The following is a 27,749-nucleotide window of genomic DNA, read 5'->3' on the forward strand; positions in this document are numbered from 1 at the left end:
TAATAGAGCTGGGTTTGTGGCCTCCAGCCGGGTGACTCTGGACTGGAGAATTAGAGCAGGAGTCTAGAGCACGGGAGCAGCCTCAGGCCACACCAGGGTTCAGGGGCCTAGGCCTGGCACCAGGACGTGGCCATTGCTGATATCTCAAGACCAGGAGCTCAGATACTCTCCTGAGGGCAAGACCATGGAGTGCTAAAGGGAGGAAGGCATCTCTGCCCTCTATCTCATACTTTCTACATGGCAACTAAATAAGGAAGAGAGTGGGGCTCTTCCTGGCAGCCCTAGGCGCAGGCCTTGCCTGGGCTCTCCCCTGGACTGGGTGCTGTACTCCAGTGAAGTAAGGGTACTGGAGTCACAATTTGCGGGCCCGGGCAAAAGAAGGAGCCACCCCTCAGCCTAACACAGCTTCAGCCACCTTAACAAGCCTGGCGGTGCCCTCGGACAGGCTGGGCACCGAGGCCTGAGGGTGACCTCCAGGGCTCACTTGCAATCACAGTTGGAGAGACCTGGACGCCCAAGCCCTTGGCGCTGGGGTGGGGGGGTGTCCCTGAGCATCACGCATGTTTACGTCGGCACCCCCTTATCTTATATGTAACAGCAATATATATGTTAATTGAAAACTTCTGAATTGAAAAAGGTTGTGACAAGTTATAATTTGTCCTGTCAATGCCTGGAATCCTTATTTATCTCTTTAGCTTGCCTCCCGCTTACGCCTGTCAGCTAACAGCTTGCCTAACTCGTTGACTTCCTCACTCATGGCACGGAAATGACAAATGTGCTGTTTTATCCGTACAATTTATTTCATTATTGTTGCCAGCACGAAGCATCACAATCAATCATAAGGAAGTCCAGTTGGCAGGTGTCAATCTTAGTGTGTTTTTGTATGTCTCAGTCTATATTTAATCCAATTATAAGGGTCACGGAGTAAGTGCCAATCCTCTTGTTACAACTCACATCTTATTTAAGATTTAAAGTTAAAAAAAAAAAGTCAACTCGATCACATGGACCTTTTGGGGGAAGGGAGGGGATGCCTTTGAAACTCCCATCTCTCTCTCTCACTCTCTCTGGATTCTCACCTCCAGTTTAAATTACACAGCCATCCCTTTTTATTAAAGAGTTGCAGGGAATCTGAGTTTTATGAGCATTTGTGTGCAAATGAAGGCTCTCGTTATTTTGCTAAAGTAGACTGCAGGCTTAATGATGAGAGATCTTTCCGCTCATTGCCCATTCAAATACAATTGTAGATCGAAGGCAGCCTTGTCACGTTGAGAAAAAGTGAATTTCTAACATCCAGGACGTGCCTGTCTACTTTCAGCGAATTGCATCCAATCACCCCCAGGGAATTTAGCTAATGTCTCAGTCTCCACCCGAACAAGGGAGAGAAAGAAATCAAACATGGTGCCACAGACTGACTTAACATAAAAATATTTAAAAGGAAAAGAAAAGCAGTTTTCTTGAATTGGTTGTAATAGAGATTTTCTTAGTGGGAAAGCAAACTGGAAGGATCGGGAGATTTTTCTCAAATGTCCAAGAAAACATTATGGTGGGGTAGAACTGACAGAAGAGAGAAGAGACTAAGTATTTATTTGAATAAGAGCAGGAAAATAATTGAATAGCAGAGAAACCACAGTATTGCACATAATTGTGCCTTTATGCAGTCTTTTAGAGCTGGGTAAAGAGATAGCAAATATTATCTATGCTAACTATTTCCCTTTTTTGACGCTCAGATCCACAAACATTCCTCCAGTTTTTATTTACAATGAAAATCTTGTTTAAAAAGCTTTCCATTTAAAGGGGAGGAAGTGGAAGGGAGGGAAACAAGAGCCACATGCACTACCCAGTAAATTTAATTCCTGAGATAATATGTGGACTTCTGGCTTGTACAGCTTTTTGAAATGACACACACTATACACAGTATTTTTCCTCGATTAGTCAGGTTTTTCCCTCTCCCTCTATTAGTTTTTATACAGAAAAGCTTTATTAAACCTCTTTATGAACTAGCACCCACCCAGGAATAATAAGTAAAAACAGAAGTTAACAGGATGCATTATCGTCCAGACATAGTAAAATGAAATTAAAATACTAAAGTGGAAAAATCCATGTCTACTTTTCAATTGTTTAGGAGACTCAGTGCCCATTCTCAGTGAAAAGACAATCAATTCCCACACACCCTGTATCACAGGTCCGGCGGGAGGGCCTCTGCCAATCTGGAAGCCTCTTAATTTGCATAAAGTAGTTAAGGGGGGCAGAGAGAAAAACGTACCTTGGGCAAGAAAAACAGATCTCAGCTACCGTTCAAGCCAAGAACGGGCTCTCTGTCTTCTCCCCCAGTCTCCTTCCAAGCAAGCCTCGCTCTGTAATCGTTCCTCTCTCTCCTTTCCTCCACTCCTACCCGTTATCTCAGGCCCCTTAACCCCATCCTCCTCCCCGCCTCAGCTGGAAGGGAAGCTCTGGGCTTCCCCGCAGTCACAGGCCAGGGGTGACCAGGGAACTTCCCCCCACCGCACCCCCCGCGGACCTGGCGGCTGCAAAGCTCGCTCGCTGCTGCCGTGGAGAATCAGAGCCTGGGACTGCCCTGGGTGTCGGAGAATTTCAGTCTGGGCTAGCCTGAGCTGGGGGGAAGCCTGGAAGGAAAGGGGTTCCTTTTCCGTTTCTGGCCATTTGCACCCCACGTGCAGCCCGCCTCAGGTCTCACTCCGCATCCCCGGACTGCAAGTCATCAATGACGCCCCCAGGCCGCCCGTGGTGCCCTGCTGCCGGCGCTGCCGGCCGGTGCGGCCTACAGAGTCCGCCTCTGCCTAGGTTGGGCAAGGCCGGGCCTCGCGGACTGGGCACCACGAGGAGCTGCGCCCGGACGAGCTGCCCACAAGGCAGGTGGCGGGATTGAAGGGGAGCCCCGGCTCCCGGGTTCTGGGAGGATCTCCAGAGCGCTCCCGGGTCACAAGCTAGCCGGGGTACCGAGCTGCGGCAGCGGCTCAACTTGCATCCTGCCCGGTGGCTACCTCAGCGCCAGCCTCCTCCCGCCCTGCCTTCTGTGCCCGGGGCAAATGGAGAGCGGCTTGTGCGTTGGCCGGGAGCGCGGAAGGACCTAGTGCGGCCTCGCCTCCACCGCCCCGTGCTCCTGCGCGGCCAGAGCGCGCCCTTTATTGACAGGCAGATAAGAAGGCGGCGGCCTTGGCGTTTCCAGCGTCGCTCTCGAGCACCCTGCTGGGTTGCAGGGATCCGTGCACACTTAATGGCCCGGACTCCAAACAAGCCCGGAGCAGCCTTCCAGGCGGCCTCCGGTCGGCACAGAGAGGGCCGGTGGGGAGCGAGCCGCTGACAGAAACTAGGGAGGTCTGAAGGCCTTCTCAGGCCCGGGGCCTACCCGCAGCAGCCCAAACTCCAAGGCAGACCATGGGGCGGGGGAGACCTCAGGACATCTGGGGCCGGGGTCTGGACCAGATCCTGGAGGTGAGCTAGGAGCTTGCCTAGAAACTAGGTCACGGGAGGTGGCCGAGGGCAACGGAGAAACCGGAGCAAACTCCTCCCTGAGCGCCACTCCCAGGCCCAGCCGGGCTTGGGAGACCAGACCGCAGTTGGGTTCTGGCCCAGATTAGAGTGGCCGATGAGGGGATGGATGGGGGGGTTGGGATGGCGAGGAAGTGTGGGAAACGTTTGTAAATAAGTAAAACACCACGCTTAGACCTCTCCGCCACAAGCCCCCATTTCCCTTTTCCATCACTACCCTACCCTCGACGGGCTGAGCAAGAAAAAAAAAAAAAAAAAAAAGAAGAAATCAAATCCGGAGAGGGGGCCAGATCTAGAGGAGGCTTCAGGCGGGCTGCCTGGAGCCGCCTCCCGGCCGGTTGCGAACTCACACACCTATCCAGATGTGCCGGGGGCGGGAGCGGGAACCGCTCGACCTCTCACGCCTCGGCACCATCTGTGCTCCGCTCTCCCTTTGTCGCCCGCACCCAAGCAAGGTGCGCAGGAACTGGCCCTGGGGTCATCCTCCTGCCTAGGCGTCCCCCTTCTAGCCTCAACACACACACGCCCGGGTCTACCAGGGCTAGGCCTCCCACCAGCTGCCTAAAGGCGAATCCAAGCCCCACCACTTCCCCTGCTGCCACCTCCTCGAGCGCCCACTGCCCCTTCGGGCCGGACCTCTGTCACTTCCAAGTTCGAGACCCGGAAGGAGGCAGAGAAGGAAGGGATTGGACACTGAGAAACCCCCTCCCCTGTTTGGGAGGAGGGAGAGAGACACGAGAATGACAATGAGGGTCTAAGTCCCCGTCACAAGATAGCCAGGCCCAGCTCGACTAAGCCGTCTCCCATTCCACAGCGGGTGAAGGGAAAACAAGCGCAGACCACCAGGTCGGTATCCTGCCAACCCCGCCTCAATTTCTGTTGTTTCCTCGGCTCTGAGAAGGGGAATCTTGACTTCATAATCTGGGACTTTCCTATTTTACTCCTCTAGGCCACAAAGGCAACAGTTAACCCCCAAGTCAAAGATTAATAAAAGCACCTACATTTTCTACGTGACTGGAGCCCAAGAGGGTGAGGGGATCTTGGGCAGGCTCCGTTTCTGGCTCTCCTCCTGAGAACCCAGCGGGCCTGGCGAGGACTTTGGCTTAGCCTGAGGGAAGGGATTGTCCGTCCTCTTCCCGAGACCCCGTCTATACCCAGCTGGTGACATGTAGGCACGATGGCCAGATTGGGGTACCCGTCGCTCCTCGAACTCCTCCTGAGAACGATTCTTGCCAAGTCTCCCTCTCAACCCAGCGCCACCTCCGGTCTCTCTGATGAAGTGACTTCCTCGGAGGATCTGAAGAGGGGATCGGGTGGGCAGCCGGAAAGGTAGCTGCCCAGCCTGGGGAAGGGGACTCGCGTGCCAGGCGGGAAAGAAGAGCAAGCTCAGGAGGACTAGTTTCCTTGGGGTTGACTCTACGGCCTAAAGGAGGGCGGGGCGGGTCAGGACAGGTTGCCCGTGGGCAGCCAAGGGCTGGGCCCAGGAAGGCCGTGGCAGGGCACGGAGCGGGCAGGACTCGGGATGGGGAGGGAGGCTCCCGCCCGGCAAGAGCTCTAGTCTGAACGGAGCTGAGCCCAACTCTGGCCGCCATGACGTCACGCGGGTCGGGCAGCCAATGGGGATCTCCCTGGCATGGATATTAAGGAAAGTTAGCGCCTGCCTGAGCACCCTCTTTTCTTATCATTGACATTTAAACTCTGGGGCAGGTCCTCGCGTAGAACGCGGCTGTCAGATCTGCCACTTCTCCTGCCGAGCGGCGGTGAGAAGTGTGGGAACCGGCGCCGCCAAGCTCACCTGCCTCCCCGCCCTCTGCTCCCAGGTAACCGCCCGGGCTCCGGCCCGGGCCCGGCTCGGGACCCGCGCCGCCTCTCCGCTGCCCACGTCGGGTGTCCCCAAACCAAGCCCCCCAACCAAGTAGCCCAGGGGCTTGATTTTTGCTTTTAAAAGGAGACAAGGACGGAGGGGAGTTACTGAGGGCAGGATAAGATTGGGGAGTGGGGGGAGGTTGTCTTGTCTTTGTTGGGTGTGCTTTTCTGCAAAAGTGGCAAATGTTCCAGTCTCCTGAGTGGACTTCCAGTGGGTGCTGAGCTGGGGGAGGTGAGCGGGAGATGGGGAAGAGAGACAGGGATCTGCTGCTACTGTCTGCAGAAGCTTATTGCGATCGTGAGAAATGCTGGGGGGGGGGGAGGCAGTTTGCGCCAGGAACTCCCCCGAATAGCAGTTCGCGACATTCACGCATGCAGAGGTCCCCACCCGAGCCTGGAGCGCGTAGAAACGCCCCGCCGCAGGTCGGGCGAAGTGCAGCAAAAGTTTCCCGCGGTTGCAAAGTGTAGATGGTTGCACTGAAGCAGCCTTAGCGATAGGAGTTCGTTTCTCAGAAAGGAGAGGACGAAAGAATGCTGCCCGCAGAGCTGGGCAGCGCGTAAAGCACCCAGCGTGTGATTTGAGCTTCACTTCGGAAGACCTAATAATTAACGATTCTCACTGAACTAGAACGCGGGCTCGTGTTACCGCGGGCGCTGCGCTCGCTGCCTCGGTGTGAAGCTTGTGGGCGCCAGGGTAGTCGGGCCTCTGAGTGCCGGGGAGAGCAGCGCCCAGCTACTCTCATGCCCCCGGGACGACCCAATCCGGGCGCCAGAAGTTTCTCCAAAGTGGGTCAGGGAAGAGACGACCCCAAACTACCTCGTGGTTCCACTGGGCGAAAGTTCCGGGAGTCCAGGCCCAAGCATCCGGAGACGCCAGGAAGGCTTACGCAGGGCACGGGAGCACCCGCCTGAGAAGTTGGGGAGGCCTCTCGGTCAGGCCCGGGCTCGCCCCACACTCCCACTCGTGCTCCTGGCGCCCCCTCTCTAAACCTTCAGGGGGCACCTTCGGAGGACATCTGTATCTCAGGCACCTGTGACAGGTGCTCAGGACCACCGCCCAACTCCGAGCAGTGGCCGCCCCCTACCCACCTTGTCCGGGAAACAGGGGAAGGAGAGAAGTGGCCACGCGACCACGCGCCTTACCTGGGCGTGGGTCCTCTCTCCTCCGCGGGTTCCTGTCTTCAGAGCTGGGCGGCGAGCAGGTTGCCCGCTTCGCAGTGGGAAGCGGACCTTCTCCTCCAGTCATAAATCAAACCCAGCCATGCTCGGGCCTCCTCCCTCATTAGAGATGTTTATTGGAGATTGTGTTTATTCGGCTGTCACGGCGAGAAAACGCAGTGACATAATTACCTCTGACCAGAGTCCTCGCCCCGCGGCCAGGGCGAGCCGGTGACCTCCTCTGTCGCCTTCTCAATCCCACGCCTTCCTTGATGCGGTTGGCTTGTTTTTTGTTTTTGTTTGTTTGTTTTTTCTTAGGCCCTCTCATATAATTTGGATTATTGAATGAGTTACTATTCAAACTTCCCCAGGGTCTGGACGTTTGTTATTTATTTTAGAATTTGAAAGGAAAACCGAAGGGAACTTAACGCCCCTCCGGGGCAGAAGGGGGCAGCGCGGGAGAGATGGAAGGAGAGTCCCTCTAGCTGTGCAAACTTTCCGGCCCGCCCCGCTGCCGCGCGCGGGGGCCAGACGCCGCCCGGCTCAGGAGCCCGGCCAGAGCAGTGGGGAGTTGACCCGGAGGGATGGATGTCGATATCGGTAGCGATATTAATTGTTTTATTTATCATTCTCTCTGCTCTCGGGAGGAATGAATCTGAGGCTTCAGGGCCCCAGGCTGAGGACTCCTAAACTCACGCGGGCCGAACTCCGCAGAGCCAACCCGCAGCTCCTCCCCCGCCTCTCGCCGCTGGCTGCTCCCGGGCTTCGGTTTTCCCCGCTAGTCAGGTTTGTAAGTCACCATCTGTGAGACTGAGTTAGGAAGTGATGAAAAGCATCGAACTGTTGTCTAATTGCTAATACTTTTTTTTTTTTTTGGTGACCGGGCTGACAAATATCTGGGATCCCGGCTTTTGATCCTTCGCTGCCGCCTCTGTTCTCCAATCGCTAATAAAATTCGCATTGAGCCCCTTAGTGCCTTGATTAACAGGCAGATTAACTCTTACTGGGGTGGGGAACAGCTTGTCCCAATCAATGTCATTTTAAAAGCCCGTCAGTATATGCTTAGCTCCTGTTCCCTGGCTGCTCGAATGAGCCAGCCATGACATTTGCTCCCTCCTCCTTCCCCTGCCTCAAATCCCCCAGCAAAGCCCCCAGTTCCCAGCCTGCGTGTTCCCTGCTCCAATCCAGGACAAATTTCAGGACTCGGTCCCTGGCCTTTAAAACAGGCAGCTGTTTAGAGAGGGGATCTCCAGGGAGAAGGGACTGAGGTGGTCTTGGCTTGCTTTTCATTTGAAGCTGAACTCTTGCCTCTTGAGGGCGGAGGTTACAGGGAAATGAGAGATGGAGAACTGTCCTGGGTGATGAAATGGAAAGCAAACTTTCCTCGGAATCATATTTGCAAAAATCGGAGAGTGCAGTTACTTGCAAGTGTCCTACACATCAAGAGTTTTAAACCTGGTCCCTATCTGGACAACAGCATGTAGGGTCCGGGAAGCAAAGGCTTGAGAGTCCGACCTGCTGGGCTGCAGGGACCTCTTTGCTGGGAGACACAGTTGGACAATGTTTTTTTTTTTTTTTTAAGTATTTGGTGCGGGGTGGGGGGAGAGGGAAGAGAAAGAGACGCTTGCCGCCCAACGTGAATGGAAGAGAATCGAACCCAGAGAGTGCCGTGACACACTTGCCATTTGGCAGGAGGCAAGGAAGGGCGAGGGCACCGCGTCTTTCCCCAGCCTAGCGTGGCCGCAGTCTGGAGGCGCCACCTGGCCGGCTCCCGACTCCCCTCGGCTTCCCTGAGCTCTGGGCTCGGCGAGGCTGCCGGGTGAGCTGGGAACCCGCAAATTGCTGGAGAAAAGAGAGGAAGAAAGGCCCCCAGTGGAGGAGGCACCTGGAACTGGGCAACAGGGGTGGGCGCCTTTCCTTTGGTGCTCGTCTGACCCGTTTCGTCAGCCCCGCTATCCAGGGAACCCACCTTCCCAGGGCCTGGGGGAGAGAGAGCCGTTTGAGGCTATGCAAAGTGACGCAGGTGTTTGCGGAGATTTTCCTCCTTGAAAGAAATGCTCGACTCCACCCTTCCCAGCACACCAGCACCGCTCCTCTGCTTCGCGGTGTAAAGCTGCAGTTCAGAGGTGTCACAACACCGGGTGGAAGACTCTTGGTCCCGAAGCCGGGAACCGAACGTACATCCCCCAAGAGCTGGGCACATCTTTGCCTCGCCAGAGGCCGCCTTCGCGCGGGAAATCTGCAGAGCGGGCACGGGCGAATGCCAGGGATCGCTGGGGGTGAGATGCTGCCCGACCTCACACTTACGCACCAGTATTGGCCAGAGGCTCCGGGCACTCTTGGGCGAGCGGCGATGCCCCAGCGTGACTCCTTCGGCAAAGACAGCCTCCCCCTACCGGGTGGGATGACCCGGGCAGCCCCTGAGGGAACAGGCCGGAGAGAAGTCCTCCTGGGGCGCCGGGGGGGGGGGGATGTGCGGGGGCCTGGGGGTGGGGCTGGAGGCTGGAGAAGCGACAGGGGCCAGGTCTTGCAGGGCCTGCAGCCGGCCTCCCCAGAACAGCTGCTGGCTGGCCCCACCCCTCTTCCTGGGCCCTCTCCTGCCCCACGATGCTCCTCTCCCCCCGGCCTCAGCGCCCCTTGCCTTTGTGCTCTCACAGTCCAGAGGCCCGTCATCCACCCACTGTCCAGCCCGAGCAACAGGTTCTGTGTCACCAGCCTGGACCCGGACACACTGCCTGCTGTTGCCACACTCCTCATGGATGTCATGTTCTACTCCAACGGGTAGGGCCTCCTCGGGTGCAAGGGGCTGCAGGGTGGCCAAGGGGAGACACGGCTCTGTCTAGTAGCCCCAGTCTGAGGGGGGAGGCACAGACCTGCCCTGGGAGCTCGTTTGAGAAGCAAGACATGGCTGTACCCCAGATCCCCATTCTAAGAGGGGAAAATGGCGTTCCTTGGTGAAGCCCTAGGCCCACATGTGGATATAATAAACACCCCACTGTCACCTGAGCTCCTAGGGCAAGCCCAGTCATTTGAAGAGCTGGGAACTCAGGTTTTTTCATTTGGTGGACGACAGCTTTGCATTTTTCCTCAGGGCAGATTGTAAGTTTTGGCCAACACCAAGTGGAGCGGGGCCAGGGGCCAGTGAGCCGACAGTGACCATAGACTGTGCCCTGACATGTGGGCCGTCACAGGGACCGAGAAGCACCCCCCAGGAAGGGGCAAGTGTAGCCTGTGCCGAGGGCGGGATGGGTCTCCAGAAATGTGAAGTGCGGTGCTCATCTCTGTGGATACGCCGTGGAATCGTCCACACCTCACAGATGCAGAGACCGATGCAGGCAGTGCCTCAGGGTCCGCCAGCAAGGCAGGATCAGAGCCAGGACTTGGCCCGTGCTCTCCCCAGCACCCCTAGGCTGATGGGCGGGGCGGGGGGCCTGATGGAGCTTGGGCTGCGGCGGGGGCCCCACTCCAGCCCTCACCAGCTGCCCCGGCCCCCAGAGTGAAGGACCCCGTGGCGGCCGGCGATGACTGTGGCCACATCCGCTTCTTTTCCTTCTCCCTCATCGAGGGCTACATCTCGCTGGTGATGGACGTGCAGACCCAGCAGAGGTGAGCCGGGCCCCGGCCTGGAGCCTTGTGACGGGCTTATCACCCACTTGGTCCTCATACGTCCCTACCCCGACCCTTCATTGCGGGTGAGTGGCCCCGGCTCACAGATGACAGGCCACTCAGAGGCAAAGGCCCCAGGTCATCCAGCGCCATCCAGTGCTGTTTGTCCCTCACTCCCCCACCCCCGTCTGGAGCTTGGGGGGGGGGGGGCGGGGACGGGGTGTAGGAACCTGGGGAGAGACGGGAAAAGGCGAGAAAGAAAACGAAAGGCGCGACCCCCCTCCTTCTCCCTCCCGGAGGGCAGCAAGTGGGCCTCGGTGGTGTGGGAAGCCGCAATTAAAATGGCGACCTGCGAATTGTCTCAAATTTGCGCACACCTCTGGCCCTCGCGCGCTGCATCTCCGTCCCAGTCCCCCAATCGGCCGCGTCGCCCCCCGAACAGGTACTTGGCAGAGGGCGCGAGGCGACCCACGAGGTGGAACGGCACCCCCATCCTCCTTGAGACTAGCCCAGAGAGAACAGGAAATCTTCCTCTCCAGCCGGCTCTCCTTAAACTTTGAAAACTCTGCCTCCCTCCGGGCTGAGCTCCCCCCCTCCAAATATTGACACATTGGAAGCTGCCAAGTCCTTTTTGTTTCTTGTTTGTGCAGAGGGGTTTCCAAGAGTCCTTTTCTGAGCTCCCACCTTCACTCAGTGACGTCAGTGGCATTCACTCCCGCTCCTCACCTCTTACGATTTTTTTGTTGTTAAAACTTTTCTCCGAGGTGAGGTGGGCTTGGGGGTGGGGGGGGGTGGGGTGGGAGAAGGAGCTGATTCAAAGAGCCAGGGCCCTGGGGGGAAATAGCAACAAGATTACGGCTGCTTCTCTCCGAGGCAAAGCTTAAGAAGGTGCTAATCCACTCGGTCGCTAATTGAGAGGTTGTAAAAATGATATTCGCCTCCAGTTCGGACAGTCTCTGGGATTCCTCCCTCCCCGCCACCCCCCCGCCGCTTATGCTCAGTAGACTTGAGTTCGAGCTTCTTTAATGATTGTTGAGAAGTAAAAGGGGAGAGAAAAAGGATGCAGGCTCTCGCTGGTCTGGGATGGGCCCGCTGCCTCACTGAAAGTCGCGGTCCTACGAAGTCTCGCTCAGGAGGCGCCACCTCCTTGGCCTCTTCAGTCTGGGTTTTCTCCCGGCGCTGAGTACTCCTGGACCGCGGAAAGGGCCTTCCCCAGGCCGAGATGGTAATCGGGTCGTGCTACCGCAAACCTGACCCGGACAGGGGAGGCCTCCGCTCACCCCGGAGCTCTGCCCGGCTCCTTGGCGGCAGCGTTAGTGGGTCTGGGTTGGGGAGGAGAGCATGAGACCCACACTAGGCCCTGCGGCGGCCCAACACAGCCTGCAGTGTCCTCACGGGCCCAGGTCCCAGGGGCAGCCGCCGCGCCGCGGGTCATCTGTGAGTTCAGGTTGCACAGGCTTTACTGATGAGCTCTGACTTTTAGCACTTTTCACAAGTCAAGAGGAGTCAGGTATACCCGGCAGTGGCTTCCTCTCAGCCTCCCTGCTTCAGCTCTTCCAATCCCATTCTCCTTTGCCAGGTCCTGGGGTGTGTGCCCCATCCCAAACCTTCCCCCTTCCTTGCCTCACGGCCTGCAAGCTCCGAGAGAGCTCGGCATTTTGCAGGACTAGGCAGCCGCTCCCTCCCCGTCACCTTAACTGCGGGCACCGAGGGGAGCCTTTGGAGTGTACTGAGGTGTGTCCTAATCATCCGGCATTCAACAAATGGACTTCTGGTGTGTGGTCAGAAGAGAAAAGCCATTTACTTACTTTCCTCCCCGGTTTTCTGGCAACAGCTGAAGGGGAGTTGCCTCCGTGGACTGAGCAGACCCAGGAGAGGGAATCTTGGTGCGGAGAGACACACACCACACAAGATAACGGGTGGCACACACGGATACATGCTGACACACCAACATCAATGGCGAACGCTCTCCGTCTCTCTCTCTCTCTCTCTCCTCTCTCTCTCTCCCAGCATTGGTAGTCTCCCTCGACTCCAGGCCTCCACCCCCGCCTCCCTTCTTATCTCCCCCTCGCGTCCCCTCCTCTCTGGCGGGCGCCTGGAAAAGCAGCCGCACTTAGTCAACAAATGGCACGTGGGAGAAGTTGGTGAGTGTTTGGTGAGGACTCTTCAGGCTTTTCACAAGAACCCTCTGTACACAAAGTAAGTGGCGTGTTTGCTCGGGCCTCTCCAGCCCCGGCTGTGCCTCCGCTCCACTGCGCACCGCGCCTTCCGAAAGAAGAAAGAACAGAAGAAAGGGCCGGGGGAGAGAGGGTGGGGGAATGGGCAGGCCCGGGAGGCCTGGACTGGGAAGGCCGCCCGGCCTCGCCAAGTTCCCAAACGGGCGGCCTCCTCTCGGCCTAAGCTTCGCCTCGGCCTCCGCGGGAGTGTGTCTGCCAGGACCCAGTGACGCTCATGCCCCTTTTCTCTTCTTCTTCTCGGCGGCCAGGTGGGCTAGGGCGCGGCCACTGCGGTGTTCCGCGTCCCGGCGCCCAGGCGGAGATGGGGTAGGGGTAGGGATAGGGGCGGGAGGGGAGGGCGGGCGGAGGCGGGGCAGCAGGCCAAGCTGCGCTGGAGTTGGCAAAAAAGGGACGCGCAGAACTACAGAAACTTGCTCCATCCATGAGCTGAGAGTCCCGCGCCCAGCTTAATGGTGTGGGGGGCGCACCCCCCAGCTCAGCGACCTTCACTCGACCCCTCAAGTTCGCGGCCACAGTGCGGCCCGCGCTGATTCCCGGAGCGCTCCGAGCCTAGAGATGTCTGGAGCGCCAGCCCCAGAGCCCAGGCGCGGGGGCCCAGCGCCGGGGAGAGCAGCCCGGACACACCGGCGGGGCCGAAAACAAGTGTATTCATATTCAAACAAACGGACCAATTGCACCAGGCGGGGAGCGGGAGCATCCAATCGGCTGGCGCGAGGCCCCGGCGCTGCTTTGCATAAAGCAATATTTTGTGTGGGAGCGATCCGTGCATTTGCATGTTGCGGAGTGATTAGTGGGTTTGAAAAGCGAACCGTGGCTCGGCCTCATTTCCCGCTCTGGTTCAGGCGCAGGAGGAAGTGTTTTGCTGGAGGATGATGACAGAGGTCAGGCTTCGCTAATGGGCCAGTGAGGAGCGGTGGATGCGAGGCCGGGCGCCGGCACACACACATTAACACACTTGAGCCATCACCAATCAGCATAGGTGTGCTGCCTGCAGCCACTTCCCTCACCCACAGTCTTTATCTCTCACTCTCCAGCCGCTGACAGCCCATTTTATTGTCAATCTCTGTCTCCTTCCCAGGGATCTGAGAATTGCTCTCACATACCAAACCAGCAGCGTCCTTGGAGTAAACTCTCGCCAGCAACTCCTTTAAAATACCGTCATTTCAAACCGTTGTGGTCTTTAAGCAACAAGAGAAAACAAACAAACAAACAAAACCCAACCAAACAAAACTCTTGACAGGAGCTTTGACGAGAGAGGATGCCTCAGAAAGGTGAGTCCGCTTCTTTCTACTCGCTTCATTTTTATTGCAATATTCAGGCAGGTCTCCCCCTTCCTCCCCCCTTCCTTCCTCCCTCTCAGCGGTCCCCTCCCCCACTGCTACGCCGGGAGAGTTGGACTGGAGAAGTTTCCACGCAGGAGCCCAAACTTTCTACTTCCAGCGAAAGCCCGCGTCGGAGGGCGACGGCCGGCGAGCGGGAGCGGCGCAGGGCTCGCGGCGGCCGGCCGGCTCAACCCCAGCGCCAGCGCCAGCGCCAGCGCGGGTTGAGCTCGCAGGAAGAACCGAGGCTCCGGGCGACGCAGCCGCCGCGGCTCCCGGCCACAACGTCGCCAAATGCTCCCGGCCGGCGGCAGAGGACGAAGAGGCTTTGCGGTGCCGCAGGCCCGGGAACGGCTGCAGAGACTGGCCGCCGCCGGCCGCTTTGTCCAGCCGCGGGCCCAGCGATCGCGCCGAGGGCCGCGCGCCGAGGGAGCGCCGAAGGAGCCGGCTCGCCGCGCCGCCGCCCGCCCTCCGGCTTTGTGCGGCGCTCTCCCGGGCACCGAGGAATCCGCGGGCGCTCGAGCGCCCAGGGCCACCGCGCGCGCCGCCAGCCCGAGCAGTCAGTCGGCACGGCAACCCCACGCCGGATGCGGAGAGAAAGAGCGAGAGAGCGGGAGCCGGGAAGGAAGCTGCCAGGCCGAGGCGGTCGAACGCGCGCTCCGAGGGAGCTCCGAGCCGAGCGGGAGGATTGTCAGCTTCCATCAGGACCCCACGCTCTGGCCCCCAACTTGAGCGCAGAACTTGGAACTTGAAAACTCTCTGCTCCCCAGGCTTCCCCCAACCTTCGCCCTCGCCCTGCGAAAGCTGGGGTCCTCCCTGTCTTCCGGCCCCCAGCGCTCGGTGGGTATTTTTCCTTGTCTTCCTCTGACAAAGCTGCACCGGGTGTTGCCATTTCAACAAGTTTCGAGGTGGAAAGGTGGATTTTTTTTTTTTAATTCAAAGCTCCTGAATTTTTTCCTTTGTGAGGCCTTTAAGAAAAATCAATATGAAAGCATTGGCTTTCCCCTTCGTCTGATCACGTCCTCTCCCAGCTAATTAGTCTGAGTAATTTGAGAGCTTTTCGATTCTAAGACCCCAGGAGGAAAAGTGTCTTTTCAAAGTTCATAAAGTTGTTGCCTCTTTCCTTGTGCAGATTTTCTCAGTCTCCCCGCACCATAATAGCCCTGAATTTTAGCAAGTGTAACTGGGGGGAAATGGAGTTGAATTTCAAGTGGAAATGCTTTCTTTTTTGAGTGCTAAAACCCGGCCCTCCAGTCATGAGTGATTTCTAGAAAGTTTAAAAACAAAGTGAACGGTGGTTTCTTTTTTCATATATGATCCGAAGCTCCCTAAGCCATATTGGACGTTTAACTCGAACTTGGGAAGGTTTGAAGAGGGGAGTGGGAGCAGAAAATGAGATGAAAAGCAAAGAGCTTGAAAGCCTGGCGAGTTTACGGAGGAGAAATAATAGTTGTTGCCGTTGACATTACATTTTTTATAGCCGGTGACCTTTGCAAATGTCTGAAGGCAATTTGATTAGTCGTTATTTGGCCCTAGAGAGTAAAACTTTGTCATCTTAATTGGTAATTACTCTTTGGCTGGGAGTCGGTGGGGGGGGGGTGGGCGAAAGTGAGCTCTCCTCTCCCCTTCACCCTAGCTAAGAAGTTTGGAGATGAATTTTGAGCATTAAGTAATTAAAACAACAACAGCATTAAAAGCTGAGGTTGGGTCAGGGGTAGGGAGGCAGTGGCTCAGTGGCCTAGTGGACCAAGGCAGGGCGACTCTGAGGTGTTTGGAGACTCCTTCCTTTCCGAGTGGGTCTCTGACCCAGCTGGGGCCATAGGAAGCCCTGGACTGAGCTGGGGGGGCTTTGGCTGCGGTTGAGGTGGAGGGAGTCTAGTCTCTCCGCAGGCGACTGCTTCCGGGTGTCGGACGCCCTGCTTCCCCGGTTGCTTTTGCACTAAGTGTTAACGATTACTTAAGTAATGAGATAGCTTCTTAGTTGAGAGGGTTGTGGGAAAGGAGCAGAACCGGGATTTGAAATGCTTCCACCTTCCCAGCTGCTTGGAAAATTAATCGGCTAGGCCTCTCTGGAATCAGCTAGTGATTTTTAAAAAATGGCTCCAAGAATGTACCGGCTGGGCTGGGGGCATTCGGTTGTGGTTGAGTACACTGTGGGTTACAGTATGGCTTTAGGAAGTTTTACCCTTCTGGGGGAATTCCAGTCCACCTCTCCCCACCAGCTACTATGTGCAGTTTCAGAATCCCACTTTGGGGAGGGGGTGGGGCATTCTGTGCAAAGTTGGGTTTTCTGCCTGTCCTTGGCTTGACTTGGTCTTGGGGACTGAGAAACAGGAGGAAGGCTTTGGGAGCCAACCCAGCTAGGGCTAACTAGGTAGCCCTCTGCCTTCTCCAATATTTACCAAGCTGCTTTGGGAAGCTGGGGGAAAGTCTAAGTTTTAAGTTTATTTTTATGGATTTAAGCTGCCTCCCAGGTAGTTAATAAATTAGACCATGAATGGCCTTTAAGAGAAAAAAATGTGTTTCTTGGGATTCTTTGCTTGCAGGCAGGCAAAATTAATAACCATAATAGGCAAAACAAGAATAAAACTTTTAGTTTTGTCTTTAAACAGGGAAAATGATGCTGTGACTATTTAATGATTTTACTTTTTTTTTTTTTGCAAACCTTTTGAATGGGTTCTTTATTGTAACTCTCTCTTCCCAATTGAGCTCCCCACGGTTCCGTTGTATCTTTTTACAGCCCCTAACAACTCACACCAGTAACACAATTACCTCCAGATATTTATAACAAGAAATTACTTTTCTATTCCACCCCACCCCCAGAACCTTCTTAAGGGAAGGCAGGGAGGGAGGTGATGGAGGAGGTCGTAACCTTGGGGGACAGCACTGGGTCAGGAATTACAAAGCAAGAAGTGTCCCTCTGCTCCCTTTGTGAGTTGGTGGGTTGTTGGTACCTTTGGTTGGAAGCTGTGTTGCTGGTTAGGGAGACTCGGTTTTGCTCTTTGGGTTTGGGGAGAGCTGGAGAATAGAAGCCATTGTTCACTCTCTGTAGGCTTTGTCGACCACGCTCACCCCCTCCTGTTCATACTTTTTAAAGCAGTGAGGCGAGGTAGACAGCGTGTGTCACAGTACAGTAAAAGGGGGGAAGATCTAAACACCAAAAGATAAGTTAATCACAATAAGTGAGGTTTGGGGGGAAAAAGTTAGGCTTGCCACTTTCAAAGTTCCAGAAAGGCTGAGAAGTGAGTAGAGAGGGGGTCTGACTGGGAAGCTTTGAGGGGGAGAGTGAAGGATAAAGGGGTAACCAAAGAGTTGGGTTCTGGGGGCCTTGGGGCAACTGGGGTGGTGAAATTCTTGAAGGAAGGAGTAATGGCTCCGAAGCCCTCCCAGTAGGCCCCAGCCTGCACCCTCAGGCACCCTGAAGTTCCAAGGTCCCCTTTGCCTCACATCTAAACTTCAGGTATAAGTGCTCTCCTCGCCCCCCCCCCCCCCCCCCCCCCCCCCCCCCCCCCCCCCCTTGCCTCTGGCCTCTACTCCTAACCCTGCTGTTTCTCTTGTTCTCCCCTCTTCCTTTCCCTGGTTTTTGATATTTTTGCAAAATGGGGCCCCAACTTGTCAGATCCTTTCTCCAAATCTCCCAAGCCAGGCCAGGGCAGCCACTAGCAAAACGTGGGGACTTCTGCAGGATAGGCTGCTGGAAATGTGGGTGTAAGTCTGGGATTTAGGGTTTTATGGCAGTTTGAGACCTAGATGCATTTTTTTTTCTTTCTTTCTGAGAGTGTGGATCAGAGAGCCCATGGGCCTATGCTTTTGAGCCACAGTTTGACATACCTTTCTCTCCTTCTGGTTTGTCTTAGGGCGAAGACTTTAACTAGGGGTGTGCAGATGTGTGAGACCTTTTATTGTGAGAGTGGACAGACATCCCAGATTTCAGGCAAGTTCTACGTTGGCTGCTTTGGGTTCCAAAACCTGAAAGAGTCAGAATGCTCGCTCATTGTTCTTCAGATGGAAGAAAAAATTCAAAATCAGGTCATCGATTCTCCTGATTAAAGGGTTAACTTCTAAGAGATTTGGGGGGAACAGATTGGGAATATTGGAGTATTTGTAGCCCAAAGGGTAGATTTTTGCATGCACTGGAGGGCAGAGCTGGATGACTCTTCCATCGCTGCAACCGACTGAGTGGATCATTTCCTTAAAGAGGGGGCTTTCTCCTGTCCTGGCTCCAGGACATCCTCTGTAGGGAGGTAGGCCTACCTGGTGCTGGCCCATGATTAATGCCTATATTCTTGCTAACAGAGCCCCATATTCGAGCCCCGTGGGATACCGCGGCCCCCAGCCTGCGCCAGCATGCAGAACAGTAAGTGCCTCTGGTCTTCTTGGACTTGGGGCTGGGGAGGTGCAGCCCCTCGCGCGGGTCGGGGGAGGGCATGGAGCCTCACGGAGTCCGCGCTTGGCCAGACCGCGGGCGCGAGGCCGAGGGATCCGAGGCAGCTGCGCCCCTCTCCTAGCCCGGCAACCCGAGAGGGGAGGCCGTTTGCTCTGTTCTCCCTCCTGGAAGAACAGGGGCTGGGCCCCTCAGAAGAGCCCGCAAGAGTTTGCGAAGCTGCGGTAGAGAAACCCCATCCCCCCAAATCCTGTAACTCACACCCCCTCCCCGCCCCTGCCCGGGCTCTGACCCCAGAGAGGGGGGCTGGGCTGAGCAGGGCGGGGCGGAGGCTTCCAGTCGCAGCGCGAGAAGGAGGCCCCTTGGGTTTAGCGAAGACTGAATGTCTCCGCCATCCGGGCGGGGTGGGGGCTCCCCTCCCCCAGTCACTCTAAGGGCAGCCCCTCCCCTCCCCACCCTGGCTAGGGCCCTGGAAGGCCAGCGGAGCGGGGCACCCAGGCCTGCGGTGGGGTGGAGGTGGTACACTGGCCCCATGGGACTGTTACAGGGCGCCGGCGAGAGCAGGTTTACTAGGTCTGGGACAGAGAGTGAGGTTGGAGCCCAGGAGGTGGAGAAGCCCTGCCCCGATAGCTGCTGTGTGTGTCCTGGTCATTCCGGCCCGCTGTGCCTTTGATTCCCAGGCTCTTGCACTTCCCATCCTCCCTCTGCCTAGGCCCTTTGGGCCCCCAGCCCACTTTCCTGCTCGGTCCGTGAGTGCTGGTGTGTGGCAGGACGAATCTGGAGACTGGGCCTGGGAGCGTGAAGGCCCAGCGAAACTAGGCCAGGGTTGAGGTGCGGAGTCTGGACGCGGTTTAAGGGCTCAGCTGTATGGAGTGCCCGAAGGCCTAAGCCTTCTAGAAACCTTCCCTTGCCGAACTGCAGACTGAGGAGGGTCCCCAGCGCCTGATCCATCTGTCCTGGAACCGCTAGTCGTCCCCTGGTGCTTCCGCGGCTGGTGGGCGTAAAGCGCAGGAGAGGGCGCAAAGGTGGCGAGCTTTAAGGCGGATTAGTTGTGCAGAAACCTGCCAGGCCCTGGGACTTGGCCTGGTAGGAACCCTCCTTGGCGAGGCTTAGGCTTCTGTCCACGCTTCCTGGCTGCTGGGTTCTCCCCCTACAGCACAGGGTCCCCAGCCGCAGGCTCTCGGGAGGGCCGGCCCCCGGCGCCCGGCGCTGTGGGTTTGCCGCTGCGGCCTGGCTGGCGGGCCCCGAGGGGCGCGCGGGGGCGCGGGCCGGCCTGCAGGGCTTTGTGCCGCTCGCTCCCGGGTGTGCGCGAGGCGCAGAGCATCCAAATTGACACCATATGTTTTCCTATTAGATGCTTCGCGGTCGAATTCTAGGCGCATAATCATCGCCACTGGGCGAGAGCGCCAGCCGTCCCTAGGGAAGGGACACAATGATTGAGGCTTAACCTCTGAAGGGGAACTTATAGCTGCGCTTCCTCGCTGCCATTTCGATGCTGGCAGAGGCGACCTGGCCCTGGGCGAGCACCCGCCGGCGGTCGCTGTGGAGGTGGCGGGCAGGTTGATTTTTGCAATTCGGGGAGAAAGAGGGAGGTCTAGGGTTAGGCGGCCTCACACGTCTTGGCATTCCTAGATTGGGAACTGCTCAGGCAGCGCGTGAAGTTTAGAAAGTCTTTCTCGATCTTTCTCTGGGACAGCCTTTCTTTTTCTGGGAAGGCTCCCTTTGCCCAAAGGGGAGGCTCCGTATCTGGAGGAGTAGAAGCTCTTTCGAGGCAAAGGAAGGCAATAAAGGGAGTTTAGGAGAAAACGGTAAGCGCGATCTAGGGCTTGCTCTGTTGGAGAAGCGGTGTCCCCGCGATGGCCGTGCTCACGCTGGGCCCGGCCGGAGCCTAGATACCCCCAAAAGCCTGTCACTTCTCATCGAGTTGAGGCTCCAGCACCCCCCTCAGTGAGGGCCCCCCCCCCCAAGCCTTCGGCTACCCTGAAAACGCGGCTCCCCTCGAAGGGGAAACGAGTGCAGTTCAATCTCATCTGAGTGATCTACAAATAGGGATGGAAAGGGTCGTTTTATCACGGTCCCGTTTGTCGTGACGATGCAATTTCCCGGAGCGGAGCACTGTCACAAAGTGACAAGGCTGCCACAAGCGCCCCGACTGATCTTTTCAATTAGCCTTCCATGCATGATCCGGAGCGACTTCCGCCTATTTCCAGAAATTAAGCTCAAACTTGACGTGCAGCTAGTTTTATTTTAAAGACAAATGTCAGAGAGGCTCATCATATTTTCCCCCCTCTTCTATATTTGGAGCTTATTTATTGCTAAGAAGCTCAGCTTTCTGGAGTCAATTTATCAGAGGCTCCAAGGAGAAGAGAGGAGAGCTGAGCGGGGAGCCACATCTCCTGGAAGGGCTGCTCTCTAGAGTCGGGGCCGCAGGTTGGAGATTTTTAAGGAAGTGGGAATTGGCAACTGGCTTTACTTGTGTGCCTGTGGTTTCTGGGGAGGGGCTACAGAGGTGCTAACTCCCTATTCCCTATGATTAGACAATGGGGTGAGGTTGTGAGATAACCAGATAAAGGAGGGATGGGGGACACTGTGGTGTGGTCTTTTCCTTTTCTTTTCACTTTTTGATTTTCGCTAATATCTGTCCCTGGCTGTGGGGAGGGCCGAGTTTAGCAGCGGAAGTAAAGCGGAGCTGTGGCCGGTGGGAACAGACTCCCAGATCTCCGCCCCACTGCAGCAGCCAGACTACTTTGTGGTTGGAGCCGATCTGGGGCTCTGAGGCTTGAGGAAGCCTTCAGTGGAGGTGCTGAAACCCAGGTTGTGATTCACTAGCCACGGGTTTGCTCTTCTGGTTCTTCTCTACTCCCTCCCCTTTTCTCCTATTTTTTTTTTTTTTTTTTTAAATCCCAGTGCTTGTGTGTTGCCTTCACCAGAGTTTGGAGTGTGACAACAAACGTTTCTGGACTCCAGTGTCTGAGGGAGCACTGGAGAGCTATAGGATTTGCTATCACAGTTCTAACAATGCAGAGACCTTGGAGATTCAGTGTGGGTTCTGTAGGACTCGTGGCTTTTCTTGACACTCAGAGGGGATCTTTGGGAGGATATTTTTTGAGCTGATGATTTGCACCTTGCGGGTTCAGAGACTGGCTGGGGTGTTTATGGAGGGTAGCGGTGGGCCGGGGGCTCTGCTGGAGCGAAGGCGGTAGTGAGGTGTGTGTGCTCTTGCTGGGCGGTGTGTGTCTGCATGGTGCTTCTGCAGTCTGGTGGGCAGGAGCTCGGCTGTGTTTGGGCTGGGCTGCCCGATGCCAGGAACGGCTGCGAGGTCCTGTTGTCATTTCTGATCGATAGCAGGGACCTGGTCGCTGAGGTTGGCCAGGGTTGGCAGGGAGCTGAGGATGCATTGTGGTTGTCTTCCTTCCTTTTCTTCTCTTTCTCCCTCTCCCTCCTCCTCCTCCTCCTCTTTCTCTTTACTCTTCTTGCTCCCCTCTCCCCTCCGCTCCGCTCTGCTCTCCTGTCCCTTTCCTCAGGTCACAGCGGAGTGAATCAGCTCGGTGGTGTCTTTGTCAACGGGCGGCCACTGCCGGACTCCACCCGGCAGAAGATCGTAGAGCTCGCTCACAGCGGGGCCCGGCCGTGCGACATTTCCCGAATTCTGCAGGTGATCCTCCCGGCGCCGCCCCACTCGCCGCGCCCCCCGCGGCCCTCCACTCTCAACGCCCTCTCTCCATTTCTTACTGTAAAGGCTGCTAATTATGGACCCACCTACCCTCACCCCCACTCCAGTCCCCACCCCACTCCCCTGCCTTCCCTGCTTTCCCCTTTCCTTCCACCATCCTTCCCTATCTCTTCCAACCTGGGTCAGTCACATAAGACAATTCATCTGCTTAAGAAAAAAATTGGGTGTGAAATTAAAAAAAACCAAACAAAACCTTTCTTTTTTCATTTGGCAAAAACATTCATTGTGGTAACAGTTTATGAACTATAATAAAATGAGTTATATAAATCCACATAATCTCATTCCCCTCTCCCTCATCCCATGCTTATTTACCTCAGGGTTTGAGATACTTGTTTGATTTCTTCATATTTATGAAAAAAATATATATTGATTTTAAAAGACGAATGCTATTTACCTCCCTCCCTAACTCACATTTACTCAATTGGGCATATTTTTAAAGGAAAAATTACTAAAAATTCAGTTTATATTTCCCCTTCGCTCATTACAACAGGACACCATTTTAAGCAAGGTCAGCACAAAACAATCTGACTTCGTTTTGATGCATCTTCAAGCAGCATTTATTTACAAAAACAGTTTTTAAAACTTTTAAATTAGTTTTTTTTTTAGTTCAAACGGTTTGAAAGTCTCCTCCTATTTGTAGTTTTTAGGGCTACAAATGTAATTTTAAGAAAAAAGCTCTCTGCAGTAAGTTCTCATACCATTGAAGGTATATTTTTGTGTTATAGACCCATGCAGATGCAAAAGTCCAAGTGCTGGACAATCAAAACGTAAGCTTGTCATTGTTTAATGCATACTTAAACAATTTTATTTTTGTCTTGAAATTATTAATAATGTGGTTTTCTGTCCACTTCCCCTATGCAGGTGTCCAACGGATGTGTGAGTAAAATTCTGGGCAGGTATTACGAGACTGGCTCCATCAGACCCAGGGCAATCGGTGGTAGTAAACCGAGAGTAGCGACTCCAGAAGTTGTAAGCAAAATAGCCCAGTATAAGCGGGAGTGCCCGTCCATCTTTGCTTGGGAAATCCGAGACAGATTACTGTCCGAGGGGGTCTGTACCAACGATAACATACCAAGTGTAAGTTCACTGAGAACATTCCCTCTCCCTGCCCTAAGCTCACACTCTTCCCTCTTTACCGTCACTTTCTTGACCTCTCCCTGCTCCTCTCCCTGCCAGTGTCTTTCTCTCTTTCTCTCCTCCGTGCTCCACATTTGTCTCCTCTGTACCTGGGGGTCTTGAGAGGAGCACCCTGACCTTTTTTTTTGGCCTTCTGGAAAATGGAAGTCAAATGTGGGGGGTTATGCACCTCACTTGCATGTGGCAAAGTAGAGAGCGGAGGCACCTGGAGAAAGGCACTGGAATCTAGAAGGAAAATGCAAATGAAAACCAGATTCGAGCTTCCGCCAAATCTACCTGTTTGAACCTTCTTTCAGGCATCAAACATCCATTTCTGCCCTAATATAAAACAAATAAAAGTGAAAGAAAGCTCTAGGCCAAGTCTCAATATTTTGGGGTGGAAGTCTTTAACAACAAAAAAGCAGCCATGAGAGTTAGGTCACCAGAGACACTGCGCAACAGTGAAGGACCCCTCCCTAGTCTTCCAACTCTCTACACAACTGAGTTTCCATGCCCAGAGTGATGGCTGGGCATTCTTTCCTCGATGTCTCTGCAAATCCACCCACTGTCCTAGGATGGCTGGGAATTTTTTTTTTTTTTAATGTATTAAGGGTCATTCTTTAAGCGGTGGGAGTGCTGAGATGGGGACTTAGGGTAACTGTGTCTTCAGGAGACTCTACCATTTGGTTTGATCTTGATTTGATTTGCAGGTGTCATCAATAAACAGAGTTCTCCGCAACCTGGCTAGCGAAAAGCAACAGATGGGTGCAGACGGCATGTATGATAAACTAAGGATGTTGAACGGGCAGACCGGAAGCTGGGGCACCCGCCCGGGTTGGTATCCGGGGACATCGGTGCCAGGGCAACCTACTCAAGGTAAAAACCCAAACACCCATCCTCAGATTCTCCATATATGCAGCCCCTTGCCCATCCTCTTCTCCAACTTTTTCCCTCTCCGGGCTTTTGTGCTTAGAGAATGTAGTGGAGAAACTCTTCAAAGGCTTGGGACATATCGACTTGCGCTGTATCTAGGTGGTGTTTGTTGAGCTATCTGGTTGGCCTGGGAATTCGAGGGTTGTGTATGTTAGGTAGTATTAATGTGGCTGGTGTGTGTGTGTGTGTGCGCGTGTGCGCTCGAGTGTGTGTTATGGGCAGGAGTATGTGCGTGTGTGTATGAGCTAGCTGCGTGGTGCCCTATTCAAATGTGCCATTAAAATGCACGGAGAGCCCCCTTGCTGTAGAAGTGTGACAAGTTAACACACTGACAGACTGCAAGATAAACATAATTGTATCGTTTTGCTTCTTGCTGTAATTGACAAATTATGCGACTAGGAGTAGGGTGTGTATGAGAGGGTGAGCAGTGAGATGCAGGGCCAAGTTGAGGATGGGGCATTCGAAGTGGTGGCTTTCCCAGCTAAACAACCCTACCCTCTCTGCTCTGACCCCTTCCACCCCTTGGGCTCCCAGTTCTCACTCTTTGTGGGTGGCGACTGCGTAGAAGGGTGGGGTGAGGATACTGTGAACCGGACTTTGGTGTGCCGGGAGCGACTCTGGGGCTGGGAGGAAAGATAGGGTCTGGACCGTCCTTGGATCTGAGAGAAGGGATGAGAGAAGAGAAGCAGATGGGGGAGGGGTCTGGTCTGTTGGCCCTCCCCCTCCCCTGCACACACCGGAGGTAGCCTGGTCAGGAATAGGAAACAGTTTACTCCGAAGATTAATCGGTATTTGTTGTCCTCGTGACAAGGAGATAATATGCGGGATAATGGGACGTGGCGTCTCACTCCCCGGAGCACGACGAAGCCTGGGGGCTCCCGGCCTGGGAGGCGGCGAGGGGAAGCTGACTGGGCTGCCCTTGCATCCGTGTGCTCTCGGACCCGCTCTAGGTGCCCCGCGCCTCCACCAAGCCGGGCTAGAGAAGGGAAAATCGGTAACAGTATGCGAAATATCTGGTACAAAGGATGCTTCTGTCACTCGCAAGAATTTGTTATGGGAACAATCCTGTCGCTCTGTAATTGCTCATTAGAGAACGTTTTGTTTCTCATTAAGGCGACATGAATAAGCGTCTAGTTGAAGGAGACAGCTGTAGAAATGTTCCACAAGAGACCTCTGGACACGATTCGGCACCAATTGCCAATTAGACATGTCAGTTTTAAGAGCAGAAAACAATATAGGACGGACACTGGGAAGATAGGGAGCAAAGCGCTGGCTCGGTGTTTCCCAGCGCGGCCGCTCGGCCGGCCGAGGCCTCCCGACGCGCAGGGGCCCGGCTCCCCCGGGCGACTCGCCCGCCCGCTCCCTTGCCGGATCGGGTCGAACCGCGGCCTCCCGGGGTGCGAGGTTGCACCCGACGAGGCGCTGCCTCCGCCCTGACCGCAGGCCCCGGCCCCCTCCGGCTTCTGGTGAGGACGAGGGAGTGACCACCACACCCTCACCTGACCCTTGAAACCGTAGGCTTCCCACGTGCGCACACCGGGCACACCCAAGTGACGCGCTCCCGTTGCCTGCCCCGGCCCCCCGCAATCTGCGGTCCCGGTGACCCCACCCCGCCGAGTCTGGCCGGCGGGGGCGAGAGGTCTCGGGGAGGGCATGGGACACAGTGGCCGGGCCTGGGAGGGCTGAGCCCTGGGCGCGAGGGCTCACGTTTGCTCGGGGCCTGGAACAAGGACACCCCCTCCTCCTCCCCGGAGCCCGGACCGGACCGAAGCCGAGAGCAGCAGCTTCGCCCGCCCCTCTGCTGCCACCAGAGGCGGCGCCCGATTGGGGCGGCTTTTCTTCGCGGGGAGCGTGAGGGCGGGAAGCGAGAGCCTAACCGCAAGGACCTGGTGGTGACCGTTGGGGCGGGAGGTGGCGCTAGTTCAGGAGCTTTGAACTTTCAGGCGCCGAGTTGCCAGAGCCTTCTGGCTCACCAACTGCCAGTTCCCCCTTCACTCCACAGAAAACCCACGCCAGTGCCTGGTCCCCACCGCGTGGCGAGGACGATCGCGCCAGGCGAGCGCAGAGTCCCGGACATGGGGACCACTGGGCGCCGGCGGCCGCGGCTGACGTGCCGGGAATCCTCGGTTCTCTTGGCGCTGAGAAGGCTCCCCTCCCTCCCTCGCCCCCTTTGCCGGCCCAGGAAGCCGGTTTGCGGTTTTAAAGAGCCCATTACTCCGAAAGCATAAGGCGAGGTTAGGTCTCAGAGGGAGACAAATCTGGTTTCCATCTGATCAACGCCATGCGGTGGTGAATAAAATTGTGCCGACTTAGGCTAACAACAACAAGAGACAACTCTATCCAGCCCCGATTCTCCAACGCTTTGGTGGTTTTAGGGATCACAGAGACACTTTTTCTTATCTCCTCCCGCCCCCCGCCCCAGCTCCGTAATACCCAGGCCCTCTATAGGATTTAGTCAGTCTCTTTTTCAACAGATGCTACAATGTTTTGATCCGCGCTCCAGAGCTGAAAAGGTGCCGCAACCGGGTTGCTATCTTTTCTTGCTTGTTTTCCGCATCACTGATTAAGACACTAAGAAACTAAGGAATGATTTTATTTCCCAGCGTCTTTTTTTTTTTTTTTTTTCTTTCTCTCCTCTCCTTCTTCCAGGAAACAAATCCTATCCCGAGCGTCAGATGGTCCTGGGGCTGGGATAATGGGAGGCGCTTTCACTCGCCTTCTCGAGGATTAGGCTGGAAGGTGGACGGCGCCCATTGAAGGCCCCTTCTTTGCGCTCAGAGGGGGCCCCTTTTAAAGAAGATATCTTAATTGTCTGCCACTTAGGTTTATCATGTGGGGAATTCGAGATCCAACTTCCAGTTCTATTTTGCTAAAAGCTTTAAGAGTGGAAGGTAAATCCACTAAAGAAAAAAAGGGGGGCACCCAGTCTAAGAGTGACCTCTCTGGCACTGCCTGGCTGCGAACAGTTGCTATTTTTAAAGGAGCAAACAAACTTTCAATGGAGCACGCTCGCTCTTCAGGGTCTTGGAGGGATCCTGCAGCCACGGGTTTCTCCTGAACCGCCTCTAATTCCACGGCTGTTTTTATTTTCCCCCTCAAAGAGGTTTAAAATCGAGCTCTCCTCATCCTCGTTGACTTTCTTCCTCTTAAATGTCAGTTCAAGTCAGCGCTGTGCCTCTGTTGCTGAGAGAGAGAGAGAGAGGGAGAGAGAGGGAGAGAGAGTGTGTGTGCGGGGCGGTGGGGGGGGGGGAAGAAAGGGAGAGGGAGAGCGTGCGCAAATATCCATGTTTTAAAATTAGAAAAATGTCAGCGAAGCAAACGGGAGCAGAGAATGCTATCTGCGGGGATCTTCTGAGGCAGGCCCGGGTAGCTTTGTTTGGCGAGATCGAATGTGCCAGAAAACGGGCTGGGGTGGGGCCTACTAGAAGGCGTGAGTGACCACCCCCGCGAGATGGGATTGTGTTCCCAGCGCTCCCTTCCCTAAACCTCTGATGATCGCAGGTTTTTGTTTGTGCTTTCGCAAAGCAATAACTGATAGGCCTTTCTAGTTGGCCCCAAAAGTCTATTTCTAAAGTCTTCCTCATTGACCGAATCTGAAAATAAAAGGGGCTCTTCATTTCATTCCCTGAAAAACACTTTGAAAAGTCACCCGGAAACTCGGGGCAGTAAATTAGCACAGACACTGGTGCCGGCACACGTGAGTGAGCGGCTCTCCCTCAGATAAGTAGCCCTCCCCGACCCCCCAGCTTTCTGATGTAGCGCAAGATGACCCAAAGCGGAGCCACGGCCCGTTTACTAATAGTCTCTCTCTCCCTTATCTCCCTTTTTCTCTTTCTCTCTCTATCTCCTTCGACCCTCTTGTCTCTTTTTCCTCTCGGCACTCTTTC

At 55.4% G+C, this 27,749-nt stretch overlaps 1 protein-coding gene across 9 annotated transcripts in view; it reads left to right on the plus strand.

The window, feature by feature from the left end:
- Positions 1-5,177: 5,177 nt before the first annotated feature.
- Positions 5,178-27,749, plus strand: part of PAX6 (paired box 6) — a 34,996-nt gene continuing 12,424 nt past the window's right edge. Inside the window, exons 1-8 of one of the 9 annotated variants that reach the window (XM_007460915.1) lie at positions 5,239-5,330; positions 13,456-13,648; positions 17,554-17,630; positions 17,993-18,053; positions 21,605-21,735; positions 22,539-22,580; positions 22,675-22,890; positions 23,640-23,805. In XM_007460915.1, the coding sequence (XP_007460977.1) occupies positions 18,044-18,053; positions 21,605-21,735; positions 22,539-22,580; positions 22,675-22,890; positions 23,640-23,805 (565 nt within the window). In that variant the 5' untranslated portion in view covers positions 5,239-5,330; positions 13,456-13,648; positions 17,554-17,630; positions 17,993-18,043. Of the gene's footprint in view, positions 5,331-12,249; positions 12,340-13,117; positions 13,357-13,455; positions 13,649-13,807; positions 14,537-17,553; positions 17,631-17,992; positions 18,054-21,604; positions 21,736-22,538; positions 22,581-22,674; positions 22,891-23,639; positions 23,806-27,749 lie in introns of those variants that run through there. The other 8 variants (XM_007460916.1, XM_007460917.1, XM_007460918.1 and 5 more) reach the window with 8 other exon arrangements.

The sequence above is a fragment of the Lipotes vexillifer genome, unplaced genomic scaffold, assembly GCF_000442215.2.
Source record: "Lipotes vexillifer unplaced genomic scaffold, Lipotes_vexillifer_v1.1 scaffold627, whole genome shotgun sequence".
NCBI lineage: Eukaryota > Metazoa > Chordata > Mammalia > Artiodactyla > Lipotidae > Lipotes > Lipotes vexillifer.